The sequence below is a fragment of the Syngnathus scovelli genome, chromosome 15 (genome assembly GCF_024217435.2).
Source record: "Syngnathus scovelli strain Florida chromosome 15, RoL_Ssco_1.2, whole genome shotgun sequence".
NCBI classification, from domain to species: Eukaryota; Metazoa; Chordata; class Actinopteri; order Syngnathiformes; family Syngnathidae; genus Syngnathus; species Syngnathus scovelli.
In genome coordinates this window covers 6,575,745-6,599,052 of record NC_090861.1, presented here as the reverse complement: position 1 = coordinate 6,599,052, position 23,308 = coordinate 6,575,745, and the positions used below count along the sequence as shown (strand labels likewise).

The following is a 23,308-nucleotide window of genomic DNA, read 5'->3' as shown; positions in this document are numbered from 1 at the left end:
TCCTTTCGACAAAAGTAGTGTTTTGCCACCATCTTCGTGCCGTAAGTTAAGTGCATAATGGGGTTTTCCTTAGACCGAAGTAGTGGTTTGCTGCTATCTTGTGGCATCTTTAAGCAATTGTAACACCCCACTACAGCACCCACATTTAGGTCAAAGTATCGCACGTATGTACCTTTTTCTTTGTTGTTCCATGGAGTATTCTTAGAGTCAAGTATTTTCCTCAGTGTTTATTTTCTTTATTTTTATTAATCTTCCTTGAGGGAAGTACACTTCTTCAGTTACTCCAGTGACAGTGCAAAAAAACAAAGCTAAAATGCACATCGCGCAAATATAGAAAACTTTTAAATAGCCATAGAAAATAAAGTATCGTCAGTGTTTATCCTCGTCCTGCTTATTGAAATGTTAATACTCCTCAAAACACTGAGGGAAAATTCTGACTTGCAATTTATTACACAATTAACATTACTGTTGCTCTTACAAAAAAAACACTAGTTTCCCAAAACAGTTAAGGCATGTATTGGTGGAAATCCTCACTTGTAAGAAAATGATGCAAATGACCGAGTTGGTCATACTAAAGTGCTGATTGAAGAGAACTTCAACAACAAAATTTGACATTTTAACCACATAATGAAAACATGGCATGTAAGCCAAACTTTTACCACTTCCTTTAGTTACTTGATGTTTGCTGATTTTCAGCAGATGGAGTCGCCCCCTGTAGCTCTTGATTGCGTCGCTCGCTCAAAATGGTCTGGATGTGCAATGTGAGCTGGAATAAAACCATGGTGGGCATTAATTGTTTCTATAGCAACACATCAAACCCCATTTTAACTTACTAATCGCTGCTCTTCAAGAACTTCTGTATAATGGGCCTTTCTCCGCTCCAGCTCCTTTGCGTCAGCTTGTTTCCACTGCCCAGCCTTCGTCTTGATAAACTCCAAGGGCATTTGTGGATTTTGGCGCCACTGGAATACAAGTAACAATAAGTACAGGAATTTGTAAGAAAAGTATTCTGAATGATTTTTATTTTGCCCTAAAATCCAAACATTTGTTACGTGTAATGTGGAGTCTGCCAGATCATTTTCACGTTCCTTTCGTTATTACTATTACAAAAATTGCAGTGCCTTACCACGTGTACAATGTACTCCTCAAGGGGATGTGACGTCATACCCTGCATGGCCTGGAAGGCGGCCGCTAAATTTTCTCTGCTTTTGTTCAGCAAGTGCTGCAAGCACAATATGTTGTATTCAGACAAATGCAAAAGAGCACTGGCCGGAAGATTCCGCATATTTACCATCAGCTCTTCATTGGTCCTCATATTCAAGGTGTCCAAACTGATTTTCACCGGGGCGCTGGCTGTGTGGGACTGATATAAAAACACACTGGTATTAAGATGGGATGTGCGTATGTGTGCGAAGCTGCTGCTGGCTCAGTGTACGGCTCATTACCTCAGCCTGATACTCAGCCCAGGCATCTTTACGTTCTGCTTCAGTGAGCTCCTCCTCTTGTTTATGGTCCAGCAGAGATGCATGCTCATGGTAGCTGACTATTTGGTCTTTGCATTTCTCCAGAAGCATCGCCAGAATCTGATCCTAACAACACATAAATGTATGACAATTATTAACGAGTCAACAAACAACATCTGAGTTCAAATGGTTCGTTACCTTTGGCAAGTCAGAGGTCTTCCGCTTAGTTTTCCTGGATTGAGGCTCGTCCAGTAAATCTGGCTCAAACGTGTAAAGTTCAGTGAGCTCGGAAAGGGTGAAGTGTCTCTCGATCTGTTGCTGATCCACCACTCGGTAGGACAAAGACTGCTTCGTCACTTGGCGATCATAGATCTTCTCCTCCATTGTGCCCTACACACCAACAGAGACGAAGGTTTATCATTTATCTGCCACGTACTTTTCTGTCATTGCTGTTCTTGAACACCAAGTGGCATGTGACCAGTGAGCTCACCTGTGCCAAGAAGCGATACACAAACACTTGCTTGACCTGGCCGAAGCGGTACACTCTGTAGATGCTTTGAATATCGTGAGAAGGATTCCACGAGGCGTCAAAGATGATCACCCTGTTGGCAGCCACCAGGTTGATGCCCAGCGAGCCAGCCCTTGTTGAGATCAGAAACAAGCGGCCACTAAATGGAGAAAGGATTGCGTCAAATCCATCTCATCATACAGTTTGTTCTAGTAAATGGAAAGAAAAGAGTCCAACTCTACCGTGTATTCGAGGACTTATTGAAACAATTTGACCATTTTGTACGGAATGCAGCGGAGGTAGAGCCATCAAGACGGTAGTAATCCATGTTTTTAGTCCAGCTTCTCTCTACGTGAAAACAGGAGGAATATTTACTGTAAAAGTTTTTTTTGACTGGAGGACAACTTCCCAGAATAAAGAAAATAAATAAACATCTATTCCCTCGGGCAGATACTGCTGAAAAGATCAACAGCATTACCTTCAGGTGACTCCTTTCTTCTTCGGTGAGAAGCTGCCAGGAAACTCTCAATCAGGTCTAACGAGACCAGAGACTGACTGAACACAAGCCTGAATGAAAGAAAGAAAACAAAAATTGTCTGGCTTTGCACTGAGGAGAGGTGATGAGATCAATGGAGGGAAAAGACATACACTTTGTCGTTCAAGGCTTCAGCCATCTTCAGGATTTCAAATAAGAGCACTAATTTCCCAGAGTGCTCCAGGATTTCGGCATCGTTTTGAGACAACATATTTTTGAACCACCACGGATCTGCAAGGGCTACATGAGGAGAGTGTTTGTGATTTGCCATTCCAATGATTCTGACAATAAATTACCCTCAGTACCTTGTGATGCAACATTTGCTCCAGCGGTTTGGGTTGGGTCAATGCTATTGCTGTTGCTTGGTCCGCTATGGCAAAGAAAAGGACTTTAGTAGGTTTATTTATTTCAGCAGCATTTGAGGGTGGATTCACTCAGTATTACCTTTCCATGAGTGGAGCGCTGGTATTCTTCTTTGCCAAATCTCTCTATCAATTAAAAAAACAGTTATGTCTTGAACATTTCATCCAAAATTGTGATATCTTGAGTTTGATTTTCTTACACTGTTCTTTTTTTCTTTGGTATTATAGCTGAGTTGAAGGCACCAAGGATGCGTCCAAACCCGACCGAGGACCTGAAAATCCTTAAACAGGTTTGCGCCGACCTTCATTTTTGCAGTGCCGATAACGTTGCCCAAACCTGAGGAACCACTAATTGTGACTACACAATAGTAGGGGGGTAAAAAAAATAATCTCCATCACAACTACTCACCACTGACATGCTGCAGGTAGTGGCTGTATAGCTTATACTGAAGTGGAGACACCCTGACTGCCACCACATACTCGTATTTGGGAGGCAGAAACTCAGCTAGCTCGGAGTAATCCCTCCTCTACAGGAAAAGGAATACAAATGTAGTAATTGCTGAGGCAATGGGAAAAGATAGTAATAAAAAAAAAAAAAAAAAAACTGGTTCTTACTTGCACACATCTGGCCAGCATTGCATGGAGGACGTGCGCGCGCCTCTTCATGATTCGAACATCTTTGGGTGTGGAGTCGGCGCATTGGCCATTCTGGATGGGGTTGACGAAGCGGTTTCGGAATTCCCCCAGTGAACCCAGAAGGTTCTTCTTGATGAAATTTACCATGCAGTGGTCTGTAGGGACAATATGAGAGGGGTGTCAGTTTTCATTCTAGAAAGTAGGACTTGGTGTTGAGGCCTTAAAATAAAGTCTCAGAAAGATATGAGCAAGTACTGAATGTGTCGCATTAACGTAGCGATGCCAACTTACACTCGACCAGGTTGTTCTGCAACGGTGTGCCAGTTAGCACCACTCTCCGCCGCGTCTTTACGGCACCCATGGCTATAGAAATGTTGGAGGACTCGTTGCGCAGAATGTGCCCTTCATCACATATCACAAAGTCTGGTCCTGTTGACAAACCAGCCTTAGAAAAAGCATGTTGAAGGATCCTGAAAAGTGCAAAGTACTCTACCTGGATCCACCAGTAGGCTTTTAAGCTGCTGCTTTAACCTGCTGTCGCTCAGTTTGGGGTATAACGAGAGGTTTCGGAACATTTCGTAGCCCATAATCATCACACCTCCAGTCGTGTGCCAGCTCTGAATTGCTTGTAGTCGTGTGAGAATATTCTTTTTGGTGGCCAATTCAGTAACCTGTAATTTTCGACATTAACCAAATGAGGATGCATGTTTTGTCACTGTACATGCGTGTCATCCCATACCTTCACTATATCTTTCCCTAACTCTTTCTGCCATTTGTTGAACTCGCAAACCCAGTTGAGCACAGTGTTGAGAGGACACACCACCAAGGCCGTTTTAAAATGTAAGACTTTTGACCGTAATACCGTGTGCAGGAAGGCAACCACCTAAAAATAGATAAGTGGAGAAAAGAAGGAACAAACATTCATATACCAATTGTGAGAACAATTAAAGGAGACTTTTTTTAAAAAACTTTACAATCAATGGATCAATACCTGCAGGGTCTTTCCCAGGCCCATACAATGAGCCAAGATGCAACCTGTTCCTGGACTGGAGTTGGCCTTCTTCACTGACTCACAGCAGTTGTCCCAAATGAACTGGACTCCTGTTGTTGAGGACAGAAAGAATGAAAAAGATGGGGGAAAAAATAAAATAAAACAAAATAACCTTAATAAACATGCATTCAAATTCCAACTGGTAAAGCACTTGTCAAATAAAAAAAAAAAAAACGTTTGCTGTGTGAAAACTGTGCCACAAGAGGGCGTTAGTTACCTCAAAGCTCTATTAATTATTATTATTTTTTTAATCCAGTAGAGTACATTTCTGAAGTCCCGCCCAGTTGTATATTTGCATTTGAAATTGAGGTAAACATACAGTAGAAAAGTGCAAGTGAAACAATAAAGAATGATTCAATGTATGCACGTGTGAGTGTCCACTCACCGTCCACTTGGTGAGGCTTGAGATTAATTACTAGGTTCCTGTGCACCTGGACTAGCGGTGTCTTGGTCCCCTCATCCTGATCCAGAATTAACTTGGTGGTGACGGACTCCTGAGAATGATCTATAACAATTGCCTGAAGGCAACGCTGGACTGTCAAGTCTTGAATGCTTGCCTTTATACTCGATGCGTGTGCACTACCTCTCGACGCTCCTCCATCAGCTGTTCCCTACTTGCTAGTCGTCTACATCTCTCTTCCTCCTCCCGTAGCGCTTCCTGGGTCTCAGACCGGAGATTGTCATCTTGGATGATTCGTCGGATTTTTTTGCGTCCTTTGGGTGTGCCCTGACTGCTGTTAAAATCACCCTCAGAGTTATCTTGTTCATTCTGCGGCAATAGAAGTCAGCAACATCAGACTTCAAACTTCTTGCCTGTGATGGTGATTGGTCATTGCTAGTTACCTCATCGCTGCTGGTGTCAGACAACAAAATGCAGGTCACCGGGGTCTTGCTAACAAACGGAGATGGCCGAAGGGTCTCCTCCTTGACTTTAGGTGATGAACTGGAAAAAGAAAATGAAACGGGTTACACACATGCAGTACCTGCCATTTGTACATCTATGACATCAGAAGTGTCCATCCATCCATTTTCTATACTAAAATATTTGGTTCCCACTATTTCAGTGACGACGTGGACAACATTCTTTATACCTTTCCAGGTTCTCTTCATCCTCTGAATCACTCAGCTCCTCGCTCATTGCAGATACTTGTGTGTCCGATGAGTTATCAGTAACTTCGCTCTCATCATTAGCTGGACATAAAGTAGCGACACATTAAGAAAATTAGAAGATGAGCCACAAAGGAAGTGCTCCATGTATGAGGTGTCCTTACAGCTCAGCTCCTTGGGGACAACTCTCCTCTTCCTGTCTGCCTTCCGTGTTTTATTCCCTAATGCTGCCTTGTCACTTCCTGTGCCCTCATCCAAGGTGAGTTTGTGGCGCAGCAAGGGGTGCTGCCTCAAGTTGGAGCCATCAGTGCCAGCGTCAGATGACAAGTTTTGCCCTGTAGCAGACATTTGAATGACGATGTAACCAACAGGAAGCTTGGACTTCCAAAAGACAGCTTTCAACAAGCCTAAGGGGGTTGTGTTTATCTGGATGAAATGCACACGGCGATTTTACGGGGCACACTCACCATCTTCTCCACATTCCTCACTGACTTCTTTAAAATCCTTTTCAGCCTCAGAAGACGACTCATCGTCCTGTGTTTCCTCATCTGCTGATAACTCATCAAGCGATGACAAGTTGGCATTGATTTGGGCCAAAAGTATGTTCTTAGCGAGTCTTTTAAAAAGTAGAAGAGAAGGACAAGGTACCACAAATTCATTTCATGATAAGTGACAACAGCTTCAGCTGGAAAATTACATATTACATGGCTAGATAAATATTGCAAATCAGTGCAAGTCAGTATAACCGATTAGAAAGCCAAACGAGTATCAAAACAAGAACGCAAAGCTGGAAAGGTGATAGTTTGACAGAAAAAACAGCAGAAAAGACTGATCAGACATTTTAAAGAGGAAACATTTATTAGGCCAAGCAAGTTGTACGCACAGATGCCACCAAAACACAAAGACATTCTTGGTGTACGCCCTTGTAGGGTCGAAATGTGTTTCTTTTTATTACATCATTATTCCCTTTCGTATTTTTTTTCTTTAACCTCATATTACACTATTGACAAATATAAAGACACAAGGCAATTACCCATTATTGGAAGAAAAAAGAAAATAGACTCGGTCTCGGGAAGACTTTTTACAAGAAGATAACGTGTATATGGTATTTTCATTATTCACCCAGACGGAATTTGGAGGATTAATCACTGATGACAGACCTCAAAGGTTCATGGTTTTGTGCACGTTCTGTAGACTAAAAATAGTCCAGGACATTTCAAGATGACAAATTAAGATTTGAGGAGAAAGAAAGGGTCCAGGCCCAACCCCTCATTAGTTAAAGACAGATTAGAAGGGTCAAATGACTTTGTTGATCCAAAACCTGTTCCGGCATAATATATATATATATATCATTTACAACTACAACATATAAATACCGACTGTACATGTAAAGTCATGTAACAAAGTATCTCCCCTACACTATACAACATGGGAAGCAGAATTCTAGAGTCTCTAAATCATCCTGTTTATGACCCACATTGAAAATGATAACTACTATGATCTTGAAATAAGGTAAATCAACCCCGAATGAAACACAAAGTGTTGGGCTTCTTCCAGATTTGAGCTTAATTGTCCAGCCCATGTCAAATCTCTCAAAAAATCCCAACCATTGACTGACTTTGACAAGCCTCAAATCTAAAAGTAGGTCATAGACACGAGTCACTAGAGGGAAGGGAGCAGCCGTCTTCACTGCTACTGAATCCAACGTGTTAAAACCGGGATGTGTTACAGTGTAGCAGCAATTGAAATTGGGAGTGCTTAGTCAGCACTGTTGAAGTATTTGACATGTTTTGTCCAATGTGATCTCCACATTCTTGCTGACCATTTTACTAGCGAGTCAAAAAAAAAAAAGCCACAAACTAGAACTTAATGAGTCGAGGGCTACAAAATCCCACATTTAAGACATTCCTTCCTAACAGCACTGCAATCACTGCTGTGCTGTCAGAAAATCCGACCTGGAGAGAAAAACACGAGAAACAAACATGGGTGTCATTAAAAAAGCGACATAATCGGAATTTGGGTGCTTGTTGTTGTTTTCACAGCCCACTCTCAATTCTCAGATGTACATCATTGTTCGTTGTACTTGGAAGTACATTTATTCGAAACACAAATTAGAGAACCGCGACTGCCTTCTCTGCAGTGCGAAATGGAGGGGAGTCAAAGTCCTCCATTTAAAGAAGCTACGCAATTCAACTTTAGAAAATGGTCAGCAGTAATGTTTATCTGCGCATAGAAAGTGGGGTAAAACATACAAAACCGCTAATAAAGGTTGGGGGGGAAAGTTACGGTAAATTGAAACATGACTGGTGGCTGATTCTGAGATCCGGATGCAGACGCTACCCACAGATTGCAATCATATTTGCCTCACTAGCACATCAACACACTCTTTCCAGCTACTTTGTTTTCTTTTTTTCCCTACAGGAGCCCTACAGGGAAAAGCCCCTCTGAGTCAAATGTTGGCTTCAGTTTCACTGGCATGAGCTCACACCGCTCCTGAGGGCTTGGCCTTGAATGCAGTTATTCAAACTAGTATGGTGAGGGATCTCACGAAACCTCAGTAGAACAAGGACTGCTGCTTGATTGGTACTAGTGAAAAGAGAATTACTTAGCCTTTAACAAAATTTGTCAGCACTCAATAAGTCTCTTCATTTTTAAATTTGCTGGGATGTTCCTTACACTACTGATTAAAAAAATAATGAATGATGGTAAGCATGACTGTTAAGTGTACAAAATGTTAAATAAAAAGATAGCATAAGTAGAGTGTTGCTCTCAAAGTGGTGGAAGTCAAAGGTCATTCAAAAACACAATATGCTTTTGCTGGCCAGTGCTCTTTTTGGCGGAGCTTTTTTGATAGAGCAGGCCCTTAAAAAAGAGAGTATTATGTCATAATAAAATTTATTGTTCATTATGTTGGCAAATACCAGAGGCTTAATGTCGACCCCTAAAATGTTAAACTAATTAACAATCAAAAAGGTCAATCGACATGCACCACAAATCACATCTTTCAAATGTGATTTGGTTCTACAAAATCTTGCATGAATCATTGTTGTTTTCAATGTTTTTTTTCCCCACAGTTGTTTATGTAACAAAATTATAGGCACCATAAAAGCCTAAAATATAGTAGATATTCAAGTGGATTTTTACATCCTAAAATTAAGTTTTGAAAATAAAACTTCAACACAAACCAATGGAAAGTCAGCTTGATTAAAATAGGTTATATTTCACGTCATTAAACAAGGCCTGTCAAAAGAGAATGAAATGACCTGGACAAAGGAGAATATTCACAGGCATCTTCATTCAGTGAAATACTTTTTAAATTTTATATGTAGTAACCTAAAATTAAACACTAAAAACGATAATTTACGAATCAGTGAGTGGTTGAAATTCAGAACAATGAAGGTGAAGCATTTCCGTTTTATTCTTGCCAACAATGTGCTTTAAAGCATGTTGTAAACGTTAAGATTTTTTTTTTAAACAAATGATTATGAATAAACCAATCTGAGGATTAAAATCAGACAGGCAAGATTTAAACTTCCTACTTCACCTTTGGAAGTATGTCACATTTGCATCAGTTCAAAGTGCTGCACACAACTTCGTCGTGTCGCAAGTTAGCAACGCAGGCTAGCAGGCTTGAGTCTGTTACTCGGTTAAAATAATTTCACAGCATATAAACTTGTCTGTCACACATGAACAAGTTGGAATGTAAGGCAGTTCCTCTTTTAGGACATTTCGCTACAAGTATTTTGCTTCGGTTTATATCATAAAGAGAAACATTTGAATAAATCTTAACGTAAAGAAAACAGCCCTATGTCTTTTCTATTAGAATGTGTATTTGATTTCCGGCGCTCTACTGCAGCTACGTTTTGGCCGCGCGTGAAAAGACCGCAACTGACTCTTGATGGCATTGGAGTTGGTGCTTTTAGCAGCTGCTTTGCTTCTCGGACTTGCAGTCTTTCTCCCAAACCTGGGCTGTTTTACACACTCTACTTCCAGGTTTTTAGAACCATACCTATTTTCGGGGTCGTCCTCATCCCCTGCTGCCCAGGTGGGCCCAGCTTCATCCTGATTGCCTGCAAATGTTTGAAAAAAAATATATATATATTACGATCACGAATGAGAGTGTGAATGCTTGTCGGTCTATGTGTCCTGCAATGGACTAGCTCAAAGTCAGCGAGGATTATGCCTGCAAGCCTAGTGAGAATTTGAGTTTTTGTCACTTGGATCATATCGCGCACTTGTAACGTAATCATGTTATCCGATAACTAGAAATACTATCATGAGTGGAACTGTGCACATTGTCAGACTTACCAGAAAATGGATGAAAAGTTGCTGGTCCCACTGACTTCCCATCTTCTGTGATTGCTTTCATCTTATGATCGTCGGCGTCACTCTCGGAGTCCTCGTCATCCTCGCTTGACGACGACGAGGTCACTATTACTTCCTGGTGAGTGTGAGTCTTGTGCATTCTGGCCTCCGTTATACCCCGCTGTCGAGCACACCCTTCCGTTTCGCTCTTGACAAGATGCGACTTGCCGATGGGCCTGAGGGTCTTTGGGTGCTGCTTTTGATTCTGCAGGTCTTGATCGTCACTGGAGGAATCCGTTCCCAGTTCCCGTTGAATCTTCGCAATGGAGTCCGACTCGGACGAACGGTCCAGCAGTTTACGTTTGCGGCGAATCCTCTCGGGGGATATCTGTGTGTTCTTTGTGAGCCAGAGGAGACGCTTTTTGGCCATTTTGCCAGATGCTGGACTGTCGTCATTGTTGTCCTCGTCTTCAGCGTCACTTTGTTGATAGTCTAAGCTTTGAGTCATTGCTACTCGTTCAAGAAGCACGGCAGGTATTTCATCGGAGTCAGAGTCATCTCTGGTCTGGCTTTGTTCTTTAGTGGTTTGGGCAGCCGCTGAGCTGGGCTGTGCCTCGTTTTCCGAATCGCTCTCGCTGTCTGCTGTGGAGACAGCGGGTTTACCCTTGACGTCGCTTGGACGACGCAATGGTGTGGTCTTGACACGGGGGGACCTCCGACTGCCCTGCTCCTCTTCGAGGTGGAGTAGTGCGCTTGGGTGGTCTACAGTCAATTTGCTGTCAGCTACAGCCATCTCTTCATTGCCGGACACATCTTTTCCATTCATCTTCTCTTCAGCAATGTCTTTTGAAAGGAGCTGTGCATTTGAGCAGGGCTCCTGTGCCAGAGGTACTGGTCGAAGTTTGACCACTAGTTTTTTGGTCATTTTGAGACTACTTTGAGGAGACTGCACGTCAATCGTCCGCAGATTCTGCACGTGCTCACTTGTGCTCTTGCTGAGGACTTCCCTTTCCAGTTGTTCATCCGACAGCTTCGGCAAGTTATTCAAGCTTCCTTCACTGGAGATCTTTGCATCTGCTTCAGCGGCAGGTGGGGCCTCAACGTTATCGTTAAGTAACTCTTCCCAACAGCTGGAAACGTCCAAGTCGCTGAATTCTTCTTTAATGCTTTCCTCGAGTGCCGCAAGAGACGCCCGCGTGGATTTTACCACTGACAAATATGACTTCAAATAGAGGCTTCGAACACCTTGCTTAACCTTTGTGGCGGTATGAATGAAATGAAGAAAGCTCGTGTTCACATTGTTTGCAGAGTCCACTAAATGTTTCACCTTAGCGGTCATATCCTTGGAGACATTTAAAGTGTTGTAGTTGAATACAACAGTACCATCCATACCACTATGATCCCGTGTAGGAAAGGGGGGGATTTGAGGTAGAGGCAGGTCCCCATATACTTCCGATTTCCCTGGCTCAGCTCGGTTTCTCTTGCGGTGTTGTTGCCACAGAGGCTCCATGTTCTCCAAGACGTTGTCGCAGGTCATCATAAGGCCAAAAAGGGGCTCAGGGTTACACACATAGCAGTACCACTCACTTGCCAAAATGCTAGAGAGCTCTTTTCGCCCCAAATTTCTCAGGATGCACTTCTTGCAAAAGGCATTACTGCAGAAATCACAGCAGATAAGGTTGCCCCCTTCTGCACACCAACTATATGAGAAATAACAAAAGATCAGAAGGTCAATTTTAACCATAACACACAAAATGAAGTGTTTAGTTTCCCATTTGAATCTTACCGACACTGGTCATCCATTCCATTTCCATCTTTGCTTATGTCGTCACTCGAGTAATATTTGGAGCATGACTGTTAAACCAAGACATTAGATAAAAAATTATTTATGTAGTCTCGCAACATTTGGAGCTCTTTAAAAACTCCTGAATCCTGATGGACATGGTAAGATATAAAGGAAGCGCAAAAAATAAAATGAATTCCTGACTCACTTTGCAAATAAGCACTTTGAGAACTGGGTGGCGAATAAGAGAATCTCTCTGGAAGTGGTTTACTTGACGACCACAAGCAGTGCAACTGACAATTTCCAACTGATCAATCGCTGTAAAAGGTGACAACATTGTTAGCTACAAAGATGCGTTCTCATAGCTTGCGACATTTGTTGCAATTTTGTTCACCAGCACTTGAGTGACCTCCACGTCTTCTTGAAAATTCTTTCCGGAACACGCTACTTTTACGGCTGCGAAACTCAGGACCCCTGAAGTCATCTCTGCTGTTATCTACGGGTTCAGGTCTGACCAAAACAGTGCCTGAACAAATCATTGCAGTCATTACATTGTAACATCAGATTAGATATGACAGAACATTACATTGGTCATAACTGAAACTGCGTTGAATTGAAAACTAGTGTGTCAAAGTAATGCAAAAATAAAACGTACCTTTTGGAAGGCAAGTGGTGTCTGGGTAACCATTTGTACTAAAGGGAAAATCTACATTGTCACTGTCATTTGAGTCAGCAGACTCATCCAAGCCTGAATGCTTTATAACAACAGAAGGTTTCCTGAAATGATATTGCAGAAAAAATGCAAGTATTTTACATTAAAACCCTGTTCCTCCTATTTTTGTCATGCGCTGAGTATGTAGTTCTTCTAAACTCACCTTCTGGAGAATTTTGAGTCCACCAGTGCCTGCGACGAGAATGACACTTTTATGATGCAGTTGTAATTATTGTGTGGTAATTTGCATTTTGCCACAATTAATAACCAATAGTTGTGACCAATAATTAACAACGTTCATTAAATGTGCATTGCATTGGTTCACCTGCATGAGACACAACACTTTAATAAAAAAAAAAAACTATTGATTTTAATTTGTTTTAAGAAAGGATGGTGGGTTTTTTTTCACTTTCTGTATATTTATTGCTACCCATGTGAACTGTTTTGTACATTGAAAAAAAAACATTAATTCTATTTCAATACATTTTATGTGATTTGCTTAACCAGTTACTACTGCATGTTCCATTACCTCCATCACAGAGGGGGCTGCTGATTTTTCCACCGAACGATTTCTGTTTGTAACATCTGCAAATGTAGGACATAAAATGTCAACAAACATTTTGAACAATTCTAAGCAATGATAAATGGGTCGTGATGTTACCATGAGGTTCAGGTGTGTCATTACTGTCCTCGTGTGTAGAATGGGCCAGGTATTCGTGCAATTTGGTGATCAATACATTCATTTTGCTTGTCGTAGCACTGCAGACAAGAGAAATTTGTTATCTATACTGTTTGAATACTAAATGCCCAAATATCATGCTGTCAATAATTATAAAATGTGTACACGTTTAGCTAACTTTTTTTTTTTTTAAACGAGTCACTAATGTTGCGTTTTATTTAAGATGTCCGTCGTCGAGCAAGGAAAACAAAAATGTGGAGTAATAGTTATTTGCAAGGTGTTGGGTTGTTTTACGGCAGTCAATACACAATGCATTTCAGCAGATGAAACAACAACCTCATGGTTCCGGTCAGAAGCCAAGCAGGAATAAGCGAGGAGAAAAGAAGGAAAAAAATATCCTCATAAGGCAGACATTTGTTCTGTTATCTTCTGAAGGTCCTGATATCTACTGAATGTTTTGTATCTATATGTCATGAAGTTACTGAGCTGTGCCTTACGTGTAAAGGTGAATTACCAGCTCTGTGTACTCTGTTCGCTGATTGAGCAACTACGGTTCTATAAATCAATTAGAGTATTTACACATCGATTGGTATGATAAAGTATATAAGTTTGTATAAACTGAAGAGTATGTACACATTGCTGTTGCTCCCTCTTCACTAACAATATTCGGAAATGAGCGTTTTTCGCGTCAGACTGACTGCTAGCCTCTGTAGCTAAATTAGCAGGTCGCTATTCACCGTTCCTGTTAAAAAGTACAACGGAGTGGTGTCTCCTATTTACCTCAACATGTCTGCGACATTTGGATCAATCGTCAACGTCCTTGGTTTTACGCATACATAAAACGGGAGGGGTGCTCTTATTTTGAGGACAGCATCGTACACCAATAAAGAAAAAAAACGGGCATTTCCCCCTGTTCCTTTTTGGAATGGCGAGTTTGCTTGCTAAGGGTTTTACCACTTTACGCCCCCTGTTGGTTTGGCGTAAAAGTCACGGCGCAGATGAAATTGGACAGGAAATAAAGTTTGAACTAATAATTGCGTTGTCTCAAGTCATTAATTTATGGTAACACACATCTATGTCATTGAGTCACTGAGATTTTCTTATATTGCAGGAAAGAGATTAAAATATGATGGCTAATAAATTACATTCACTTTTCTGAATTGTCTAAAAATACCATAGTTTTAACCATTATTAATTTACACGGTTTCGTAACATTTGTAACAGTGCTAGGGGAAATCATGGACAAGAGCAACTTGAAGAATAAGGGAAAAAATGAATTAGGGAATCTCTTCAGCGATATGCAATACACATTTTAAATTACCGAAATAACAAACGAGATACCAAAACAACAAACTAATCAGTGAATCATAACAAAAACTAGAAACATGGGTCACTAACAACAAAAATAGGGAAAATGTATACTTTAGGTGAATACAACTGATTTATTGTTTCTAAAGGAAATATTGTAGTGAGGGGTGGTGGTGACATCACTAACATTCAAGATAAAAAAAACACTTGGATCTTGAAACATGAAAGAGTCCAATTGTTTGTGACGTCATCTACTTTAAAGCAGTCAATAGACACTTTACGTACATTTAAGAAACAAAGACCCCGTTCAGTCACATTTGGGATAAGATTTTAAGCGTATCACTTCACTTCCCCACGCGACGAAGGTAAATAGGGTAATTAGCCTCGTTAGCTTAGCAATAATCGCCGAGAATTCAACAAGCATTCACACTTAGTTCTATTATAGAGAGCCTGCCAAGGATTACGATCATGTCGGTCTTTACAAAAAAGAGCGAGTCGGTAAATAGCCGATCGCCGCCACAGCATCCTCCATTCAGCAATCCAGCGGGCGGTGACGCCACAGCAGGGCGGGACAAGAATTCCAACTACGGGCTACTTCGCACTCGACGTGGAGAAGACAGCACTGCGAGCTGGACGAAGTCTGGAATTTCAGGCGAACCGAGAGTGAGTATCGATTTCCTGTCGAACTTACTCTTGTTGCTGCGTTCAGTTGAATGTACGTCTTTGATGTGTCCATCTTCCTCGTCACGTCCCGGCGAGGAGCGCTGAATAAGCTGGAACAAGACTCGTTCGCCGTCTGTTAACTTGAATCTTGTCTGCTAGCAGCCTAGCTTTGGCTGCTCTTTTATTTTTATACAAATCTGCTTATCCAACATCTACAATTTACTCTCGACTCTTTTATCCACTCCTGTTAGCCTTAAACTTGTCTTGAAAATTTTAAGATCGCATTTCGGAGACCAGGCAAAAAGGTGTTTTTAAAGTTACATTTTTAAAATCGTGAAATAAACTGCACGACAGCTGAAAAAGCAAATTAAGCAACCGTGCACGCACATGCACTACATTTAAATAATTAAAACTACATCCCGCATTTATTTTTGTGTGTGCGCGTGGACGTACAGTTTCCCTGATGACAGACCTGCCTTGTTATGTCTCTTTTTTTTTGGACTAATGTTCCATAATGCTGGCATTATACCAGGAAATGATTCACTGGGGATGTGCCGCTCCCTCATGTACACATTGTTAAATCAGATTCTCCAACGTACATTACTCAAAATTGTTTGTAAAAGTCAGTGATTTTACTATACAGAAATGCCATGTAAAGTTAAGTGTTTTACCAGGTGTGAGGCAGCTTGTCTAGTGTTAATGCCTTCCTATTACTGGTGTCAGGATTCTAAATCATTAGTCATGATGTCAGAAGTGGAAAAAAAAAAAGTCTTGCTTGCACTTCCATTTTGGGCAAATAAAATAGCTGGTTTTTCCTGATTGGAATTTGTCCTTGAATGTGTGGCATTACTGCTTTACATAAAGTTTTCCCTGCACAAAACCACGTGTGTAATGTGTGCTGTAGATGGGATGTTGTCTTTGTTAAGACAAACCAGACAATCAAGGAAGAGGGTGTGACTTGTGTGGCCCGTGTGTACGTGAAACAGGTCGACCCACTTTCTGTGCCGTGAGTCTCAAAACGGCTGCCTTCACCTTCTGCTTGGTGCTTGTTGTGCACTTTTGTCACTTTCCCAGTAAAGTATTTTAAGTGCACGCTGCTTAAGTAACATATTCGTCCCCAAAAGGGTGGCAAAGTTGAGTATTTAGTTGAGGTTAATGGGTCACCTTTGAATGGGACTCCTTGCCCAATTTGTTAATCGCCCTGCGATTCATTGGTGGTCATAATAGAGGCGTATTCTGTTTTTACTTGTCATGGCCCTCAACAGAATAGGCCGCATTTACAAACAATGCTGGGAGGTCAGAAGTTGGAGAACGAAAAAACTGCATTTATCTTCTAAAGGGCACAGCATGAACAAACACTTAAAAAATCATCTGTTAGGTGTGTCGCTTTATTGAAAAAGCCGCCCGATTCCAAACTTTCCAACCCGTCCAGTAGCATTCCTAAGTGATGGCTGCTGAGAGCAGTGCTCTTTTTTCCCCACCGCACCTACATCCTTTCATTGACTACCAAGCAGTGACCTTAACAAAACAAAGCAACTTGTTCCACTTAGAAAGCTGAGCTGTTCATTTGACCATGTTGATTGATTCGCCTTGCTTGGGGCCATAGATGATGTCGCATCTGTTGAGCTTCTCATCGCAGCAGTTGTGACACCGTACCGTACCCGTCCGTCAATGAATGTGGCCCTATCTTTAGCTACGCGCCGTGAAAAGGAAGTGGCATAGCATACCGCACGCTCATAAGATTCTGAGTCAGTTGGACGCACATGTTACAAGCTTTTCGGCTCCGGCGTTCAAATCTGTCTGTGTTCTTACAGACTGTTGGGTGTGTTGGGTACTAACTTGACCACACATGGGAAGGCCGCCTGTCTATTTGTGCGCTTCGCAGTTTCTACGTAACCTCGTGAATGAAGCACAGGGCGGAGCACTACTCTTCTTAATCAAAACTGGGAGTGAGTCTTTAAATGGTCTTATAGACTACATTATAATCCAGTGAGCCTATTTGGACCATCATATGTTGCCCTCGTTCCCCAAACCTGAGGGCAGCTGCCTCGAAACGACAACTGTCCGACTCTCATTGAAGGCCACGGTTTCATGAGGCGATTACAAACGCTCTTTTCTTCTCCGCCACCAGCTTCGCGTCTCACATTTGTCCATCGCCATCTGTGGCGGCGCTCTGCGTACTTAACCCCCTCTTCTGTTTCCCCTCGGCCTCTGTCGAGGGTGTGCGACAAGGGCCGGCAAATGAGGTAATGTGTGTCGGCCCTTGTTGTGGCCTCAGACCCGTTTCACAGCCTTCTGGGGAGGTTAAATTTAGCAAGGCGGTTATTTTCCTAATCGTTTTCGGGGTTGGGTCTTGCCCACATTTAGTAGCATTTTGCAGAAGAAAAAACATTCTGTTTTTCAAGTAATGTAAGCAGACTTATCAAAATGATGCTTGTGCTAATCTCTTGAGACCACATGGCTGCCGTTCATCACCTTTCATTAGGACGTTAATGGTTTGGTTAATGATTTTCTCTTGAACAAGAGGAAGTTAAGTCATTCAGTCCATTGTTTGCCAAATAGAAACTTAAACAAACACTTCTGCGGCTATCAGGAACAATCCAGATGCTGCAATGATCTTTTCACTATTTCTCACAATTCAAGTATTATATACACAACTGTGGTAGTGCAAAAACCAGAAATAACTGTCTGGTATTTCTGACTAAGATGTCTTGAAAAGTCACTAGTCTGGATTTTAAATCAGGAAACAAGAACCCTGTTCTGTCTGGAAATGTTGAGGTTGTCACTGCACTTTCAGCTTCATCTTTTGTTTTGTGAACACTTGTGTTGGCAAGGAATGCCGCCATACCGGTTTGGCCTCGCAGAGGCATCACACCCTCCTCGCCAAGCTGCGCAAGGCCCCTTGTGCATTCCTTGGCTTTTGCACTCAGGAAGGAGCTACTGAAAGGAATGCCTTACTTTCTGGGATTTTAGGAGATGGTGACTGTCTCGGAGGAGTTTGGAAATATGTTTCGGAAAACAAAATACAATGTTTTAGCGAGTTTGAGTGAGTCATGTTATTTCTCACAGTTTGTCTGCAGGGCTTCTGTATTCTGGCTGCCTGAACAAAAGACCCTAAAATATTCAGTCATTTTTAGAGTGCTTGGACAAAATCAAAACTTTAGCAAGCCATAAAGGGCTATTTGTGAGTCTGAATGTTCCTTTTATTTCCACTGCAGGCCGACCTTTTGCTGACTGACCATCCTCAGGTCAATCACACAAACATGTCTGGAAAGATATCAAAAGAGGAACTGGAGGAAATACGGGAAATGTTCGGGAAGATTGGTGAGTGGATCAGTGTCGAATATAAATTTTGTATTGCCGTCGTCCGACATCTTGTGTCTTCCTTTCCTGTAGATCTGGACCATGACGGCTACATCAATGATTATGAACTCCATGAACTTCTCAGAGAGACTGGACATCCGCAGCCAGGTTATAAGGTCCGGGAAATCATCCAGCAACTCGATCGCAACAACGACAACAAGATCAGCTTCAATGAGTACATTGCGGTAAGTCAAGCCTAATGTGTTTTCGGGGGTTCCGACCGCTTGTGTGCTCACGGATGATAAAAGTGTCACATGACTTCAAAGATTTTGGCTGCATCTTATTGAATCAGCCTTTTCCGATGCTGCTCACATTAGTGATTCATACCACAAATAAATCCTTAGTCACACCAGATGGCGTGTTTAACAGTTTGTTGACCCAAAGTGTGTGTGGAAAGGTTAGTCAGCATGTGTGTCTTTTTATAGCATCTGCTTCCGCTGAATGATGCTATTGACATTTTGCGCTTAGTCTGTTGATTTCCAGAGATGAGTCACAATTTGACAAAGTCTTCACCCACCACCTATAAATACAATACAGAAAGAGCAACACAAGCGATTTTGTCCGTTTTTGCACAACACGTGTGAAGTTAGATGTTGTCATGACAATGATGAGCCATTCCAGCTATGCTGCTGCGTCTGCAAAGTGACCTTAGTTGCACTGGCTTAAAGACAACAAAGATTACAAAAAAATAACTGCTCTCTTTATTAAATAAGCTGTTTGGACAAATTCCGTGGAAAGTGATTCAAAAATAATGATTGCGGTCGAGCATCTCTTTCATTGAGTCTAATTTATTTGCCAAGCAGGAGAAGCAGCAATATTGCTTAAAAATGTGTAAAATACCATGTATTTGAAGTTCCCGAGTAGTCATCGTCCCCTTGGTCTTGTGTCAGATTGTGAACGAGCTGAAGGGCAGTCAAATCGCAAAAACCTTCCGTAAAGCCATCAACCGAAAAGAAGGCATCCTTGCCATCGGAGGCACGTCGGAGCTGTCAAGTGAAGGAACCCAACACTCCTTCTCTGGTAAGAAACACTTCCTTGAGCTAATTAGCATTAGCTTCCGTCTCTGCGTGTCAACACTGATATTTACCTTACGTCCATCTGCTGGACCTTGACAGAGGAGGAACGATTTGCTTTTGCCAAATGGATCAACAGTGCTCTGGAAAATGACCCTGACTGTCAGCATGTCCTGCCCATGGATCTCAACACCGACTCTCTGTTCACATCTGTAGCCGACGGTATCCTGCTCTGGTGAGACTTTCTGCTTTCTTTTCAAGGCAGCAACTAAATTGTCCGTGTCACGACAAATAAAAGTCAGATGTGCATTGTCAAATACCAGTGTGTGATTGTTTTATGATATGCAGCAAAATGATCAACCAATCAGTGCCAGACACCATTGACGAGAGGACCATCAACAAGAAGAAGCTCACACCTTTCACTATACAGGTCAGCGAATCCTTTTCTTTTTGGGTGTCACTCATTATTATTTCTGGCCACATTGAACTTAATTTGAGTCTCATGAAGTCCTGTCATTGATTGTTACAGGAGAATCTTAACTTGGCGCTGAACTCCGCCTCAGCTATCGGCTGCCACGTTGTCAACATCGGCGCGTTAGACTTGAAGGCGGGGAAACCCCACCTGGTGCTCGGCCTCCTCTGGCAGATCATCAAGATCGGCTTGTTTGCCGATATCGAGCTGAGCAGAAATGAAGGTAAAGGTTACGGCGTACGTGTGAATCTTTTCCTGCATTTGCTTAGCCCATTGTTGGCGCCTTCCGACAGCTTTGGCAGCGCTGCTGAGGGAGGGCGAGACACTGGAGGACCTGATGAAGTTGTCTCCCGAAGAACTCTTGCTCCGCTGGGCTAACTTCCATCTGGAGAACGCTGGCCAGCCGAAGATCAAAAACTTCAGCTCTGACATCAAGGTAGGCGGGAACGCAAAAAGGTCACTGACACAAAGTCTATCCGCAGAGTAGGCCAAACAATGTTTGCGCACGCAGAAATGTAATATCCGCCTGTACGGCCCCTAAAATAGGACTCAATTGGTTGGAAAACCTTCTGGTGCTCTTTGGCTGACGGCCAACTGAACATGTAAGATAAACTGCACAGCACACAAGCAGGCTCTCCTCTGGAGAAGGCCGGACCAAAATTAGTGTCATTGTATTTTATCCAGTATGTATAAACTGCCACTGGTTTAATATTTCACATATTCATGTCCAATGAAAAGTATGTTTTTTGTTTTTTTTTTTGTGTGTGTGTGTGTGTGTGGTTCTCCAGGACTCCAGGGCCTACTTCCACCTCCTCAACCAGATTGCTCCAAAGGGGAACAAAGAAGGCGAGCAGGCCATAGACATCAACATGTCGGGCTTCGGCGTAAGTGCAGCGAGTGCAACTGAGGTAACGCTCGACAACGCAATCGGTGTCTCTGATGAGGATGCGTGTGCTCGCCATGCAGGAGAGAGACGACATGAGGAGGGCAGAAGCTATGCTGACGCAGGCCGACCGGCTCGGCTGTCGACAGTTCGTCACGGCGGCTGACGTAGTCAGCGGCAACCCCAAACTCAATCTGGCCTTTGTGGCCAATCTGTTTAACAAATACCCTGCTCTGACCAAACCCGAGAACCAGGACATCGACTGGAACCTTCTGGAAGGTGACTAGGGAGGGACGGTGAATGAATAAAATATCAAACAAATACTAATGGGTTTTTTTCTGCTGGCTAGGTGAAACACGAGAGGAGCGGACGTTCCGAAACTGGATGAACTCCCTGGGCGTGAACCCAACTGTCAATCATCTTTACGTGTAAGTATCACACCAGTGTCTTTGCACTCGTGTTCATGTTTCTGCCAGTAGTTTTATTCTTCTGAATTAATATACCGTGTTGTTTTGCAGAGACCTGCAAGATGCCATTATCATCCTGCAGCTCTACGAGAAGATTAAAGTCGATGTTGATTGGAACAACAAAGTCAACAGGCCTCCATACCCCAAGCTGGGAACCAACATGAAGAAGGTCAATGTTGATTCCTTTTTTTTTTTTTTTTTTTTTTTTTAAACCCGGTTATCCGTGACTTACAAATACACTCACGTTGGACTTGAATGTCTTCTTACAACCAGTTGGAGAACTGTAACTACGCCGTGGAACTTGGCAAATCCGCCAAGTTCTCCCTGGTGGGCATCGGTGGGCAGGACTTGAACGACGGCAACGCTACGCTGACCCTGGCGGTGGTGTGGCAGCTGATGAGAAGGTGAAAACATCCACAGTGCATTTTGTTTTTGCTCAGCAAGGACGGAGAAATGACACATTGAATGTTTGTGTGCAAAGCGGCGGGCGCACATTCCCACGAGTGTCTCACAAAGACTGATTGTTGACGTCGTTAGTTAGCTCAACAACACAGCGGATATGGCTGCCTGGTCAAATCTAAAAAGTCAACATTAACATGCAGTCCTGTGTTGTAGGTACACTCTGAACGTACTGGAAGACCTGGGTCATGGGGAGAAGGTCAATGATGAGATCATTGTGAAATGGGTCAACAAAACATTAGCGGAAGCCGGAAAGAGGAGCAAGATTTCAAGCTTTAAGGTAGAATTTTTGTATTCATTATTAATAGTCATTTTTGTGTGTGCGATGTGATAGTAAATTGACCAAATTGTGATTTTCTGGGTGGTGATCAGGACAAGGAGATCAGCAACAGTTTGGCAGTACTAGAGCTGATTGACGCCATCCAGCCCAACAGCATCAACTACGACCTGGTGAAAACGGGACACCTCTCTGAAGATGACAAGCAGGAGAATGCCAAGTATGTATTTTTCAGAGCATGCAACGCTATTTTATCTTCATTATCTGTATTTTTATGGAGCTTTTCTTGAAGTGAATTATGCTTCAATCGCGTCTCTCGTTTCTTCAGATACGCCGTTTCCATGGCACGAAAGATCGGAGCACGTGTCTACGCCCTCCCCGAGGACCTTGTGGAGGTCAAGCCCAAAATGGTGATGACTGTCTTTGCGTGCCTGATGGGTCGAGGGATGAAGCGAGTCTAGAGAAGATCATTGTGACACTTGTTACACCCGCCTGAAGGACTATTGTTTAGAAGGTTGAAAAATCATCAAAATTGCAAGATATCGCTCCCTCTTTGAAAGACTGGAGGTGTTTAATGAAGAATGCCGCGCTGTTATTTAAAATGCCACGCTTGGTAAATATCAAATGGACCACGTTTTACTGATGACGACTCGCAGTAAGTAAATGTGTTGTTTTGTCTTTTTTTTTTTTTCTTTCTATGCATATTCCAGCTGAAAGGTTTACTTATTTACTTACTGCCGCTGATTGTCCCACACATTCCTCAGGACAGGAGGGTTATCTGGAAGACACCCCAAAATTCATGCATGCCCATTCACTTTTTTACATATCAGTATACAGAAGCCATACGGTCAAACTATAGTGACGACCACTCTGTATATGCTGCCCGTATTATTTTTTTTTTTTTTTTTTTTTTTTTGTGGGACCATTGTGTGAGGTAATATGCTGGTCAGAGCTGGGCTTCTGTTGTTGTTATTATATTTTGTTATTTCTCATGAAGAGCAGGTCGTCTGGGCTCTCCGCTGTGCCTTCTTGTCTCAAAGGCGAACCTTTGAGCTTTCGCACTTCTTTTGCATTCAAATGTTACCAAATATAAACTGAAACTTTTACTACGACGATGGCCGAATTGTATTTGGCCATGTGGTCATGTCGACTCCAAAGTGCTTTATCTTGTGTAACAATAAATATGACTTTGAAAACTGAAGGCTTGATGGTTTTTATTGCTGCCCACTTCCTTTTTTATCTACCGGTTGATACTTCTCCAT

At 42.4% G+C, this 23,308-nt stretch overlaps 2 protein-coding genes across 4 annotated transcripts; one reads left to right on the top strand and one right to left on the bottom strand.

Annotated features, from left to right (window-relative positions):
- Positions 1-212: 212 nt before the first annotated feature.
- Positions 213-15,537, bottom strand: LOC125982755 (transcriptional regulator ATRX). 2 transcript variants are annotated; one of them, XM_049743748.2, is made up of 35 exons: positions 15,141-15,537; positions 13,124-13,221; positions 12,992-13,047; positions 12,626-12,654; positions 12,406-12,527; positions 12,145-12,276; positions 11,959-12,068; positions 11,754-11,821; positions 9,971-11,667; positions 9,672-9,732; positions 6,130-6,278; positions 5,827-5,997; positions 5,647-5,746; positions 5,399-5,498; positions 5,139-5,324; positions 4,941-5,073; positions 4,496-4,605; positions 4,244-4,387; positions 3,998-4,175; positions 3,796-3,933; positions 3,484-3,659; positions 3,278-3,395; positions 3,069-3,205; positions 2,951-2,994; positions 2,812-2,876; positions 2,620-2,746; positions 2,450-2,538; positions 2,214-2,319; positions 1,954-2,131; positions 1,662-1,853; positions 1,446-1,589; positions 1,292-1,363; positions 1,127-1,222; positions 834-962; positions 213-766 (listed from the first exon to the last, which is right to left on the bottom strand). In XM_049743748.2, exons 2-35 carry the CDS (start codon positions 13,203-13,205, stop codon positions 668-670), a joined length of 5,538 nt encoding a protein of 1,845 aa, XP_049599705.1. In that variant the 5' UTR covers positions 13,206-13,221; positions 15,141-15,537; the 3' UTR covers positions 213-667. The 2 variants fall into 2 exon arrangements, with proteins under 2 accessions (XP_049599705.1, XP_049599704.1); XM_049743747.1 differs by lacking the exon at positions 15,141-15,537 and adding an exon at positions 13,922-14,091.
- Positions 14,840-23,247, top strand: pls3 (plastin 3 (T isoform)). Of its 2 annotated transcripts, none has more exons than XM_049743749.2 (16): positions 14,840-15,112; positions 18,331-18,436; positions 18,509-18,660; positions 19,366-19,495; positions 19,591-19,723; positions 19,837-19,918; positions 20,018-20,183; positions 20,254-20,396; positions 20,749-20,844; positions 20,927-21,122; positions 21,193-21,271; positions 21,362-21,479; positions 21,584-21,714; positions 21,926-22,049; positions 22,142-22,266; positions 22,375-23,247. In XM_049743749.2, the coding sequence occupies exons 1-16, from the start codon at positions 14,918-14,920 to the stop codon at positions 22,505-22,507; spliced, it is 2,109 nt and encodes a 702-aa protein (XP_049599706.1). In that variant the 5' UTR covers positions 14,840-14,917; the 3' UTR covers positions 22,508-23,247. The 2 variants fall into 2 exon arrangements, with proteins under 2 accessions (XP_049599706.1, XP_049599707.1); XM_049743750.2 differs by lacking the exon at positions 14,840-15,112 and adding an exon at positions 18,012-18,158.
- Positions 23,248-23,308: the final 61 nt, after the last annotated feature.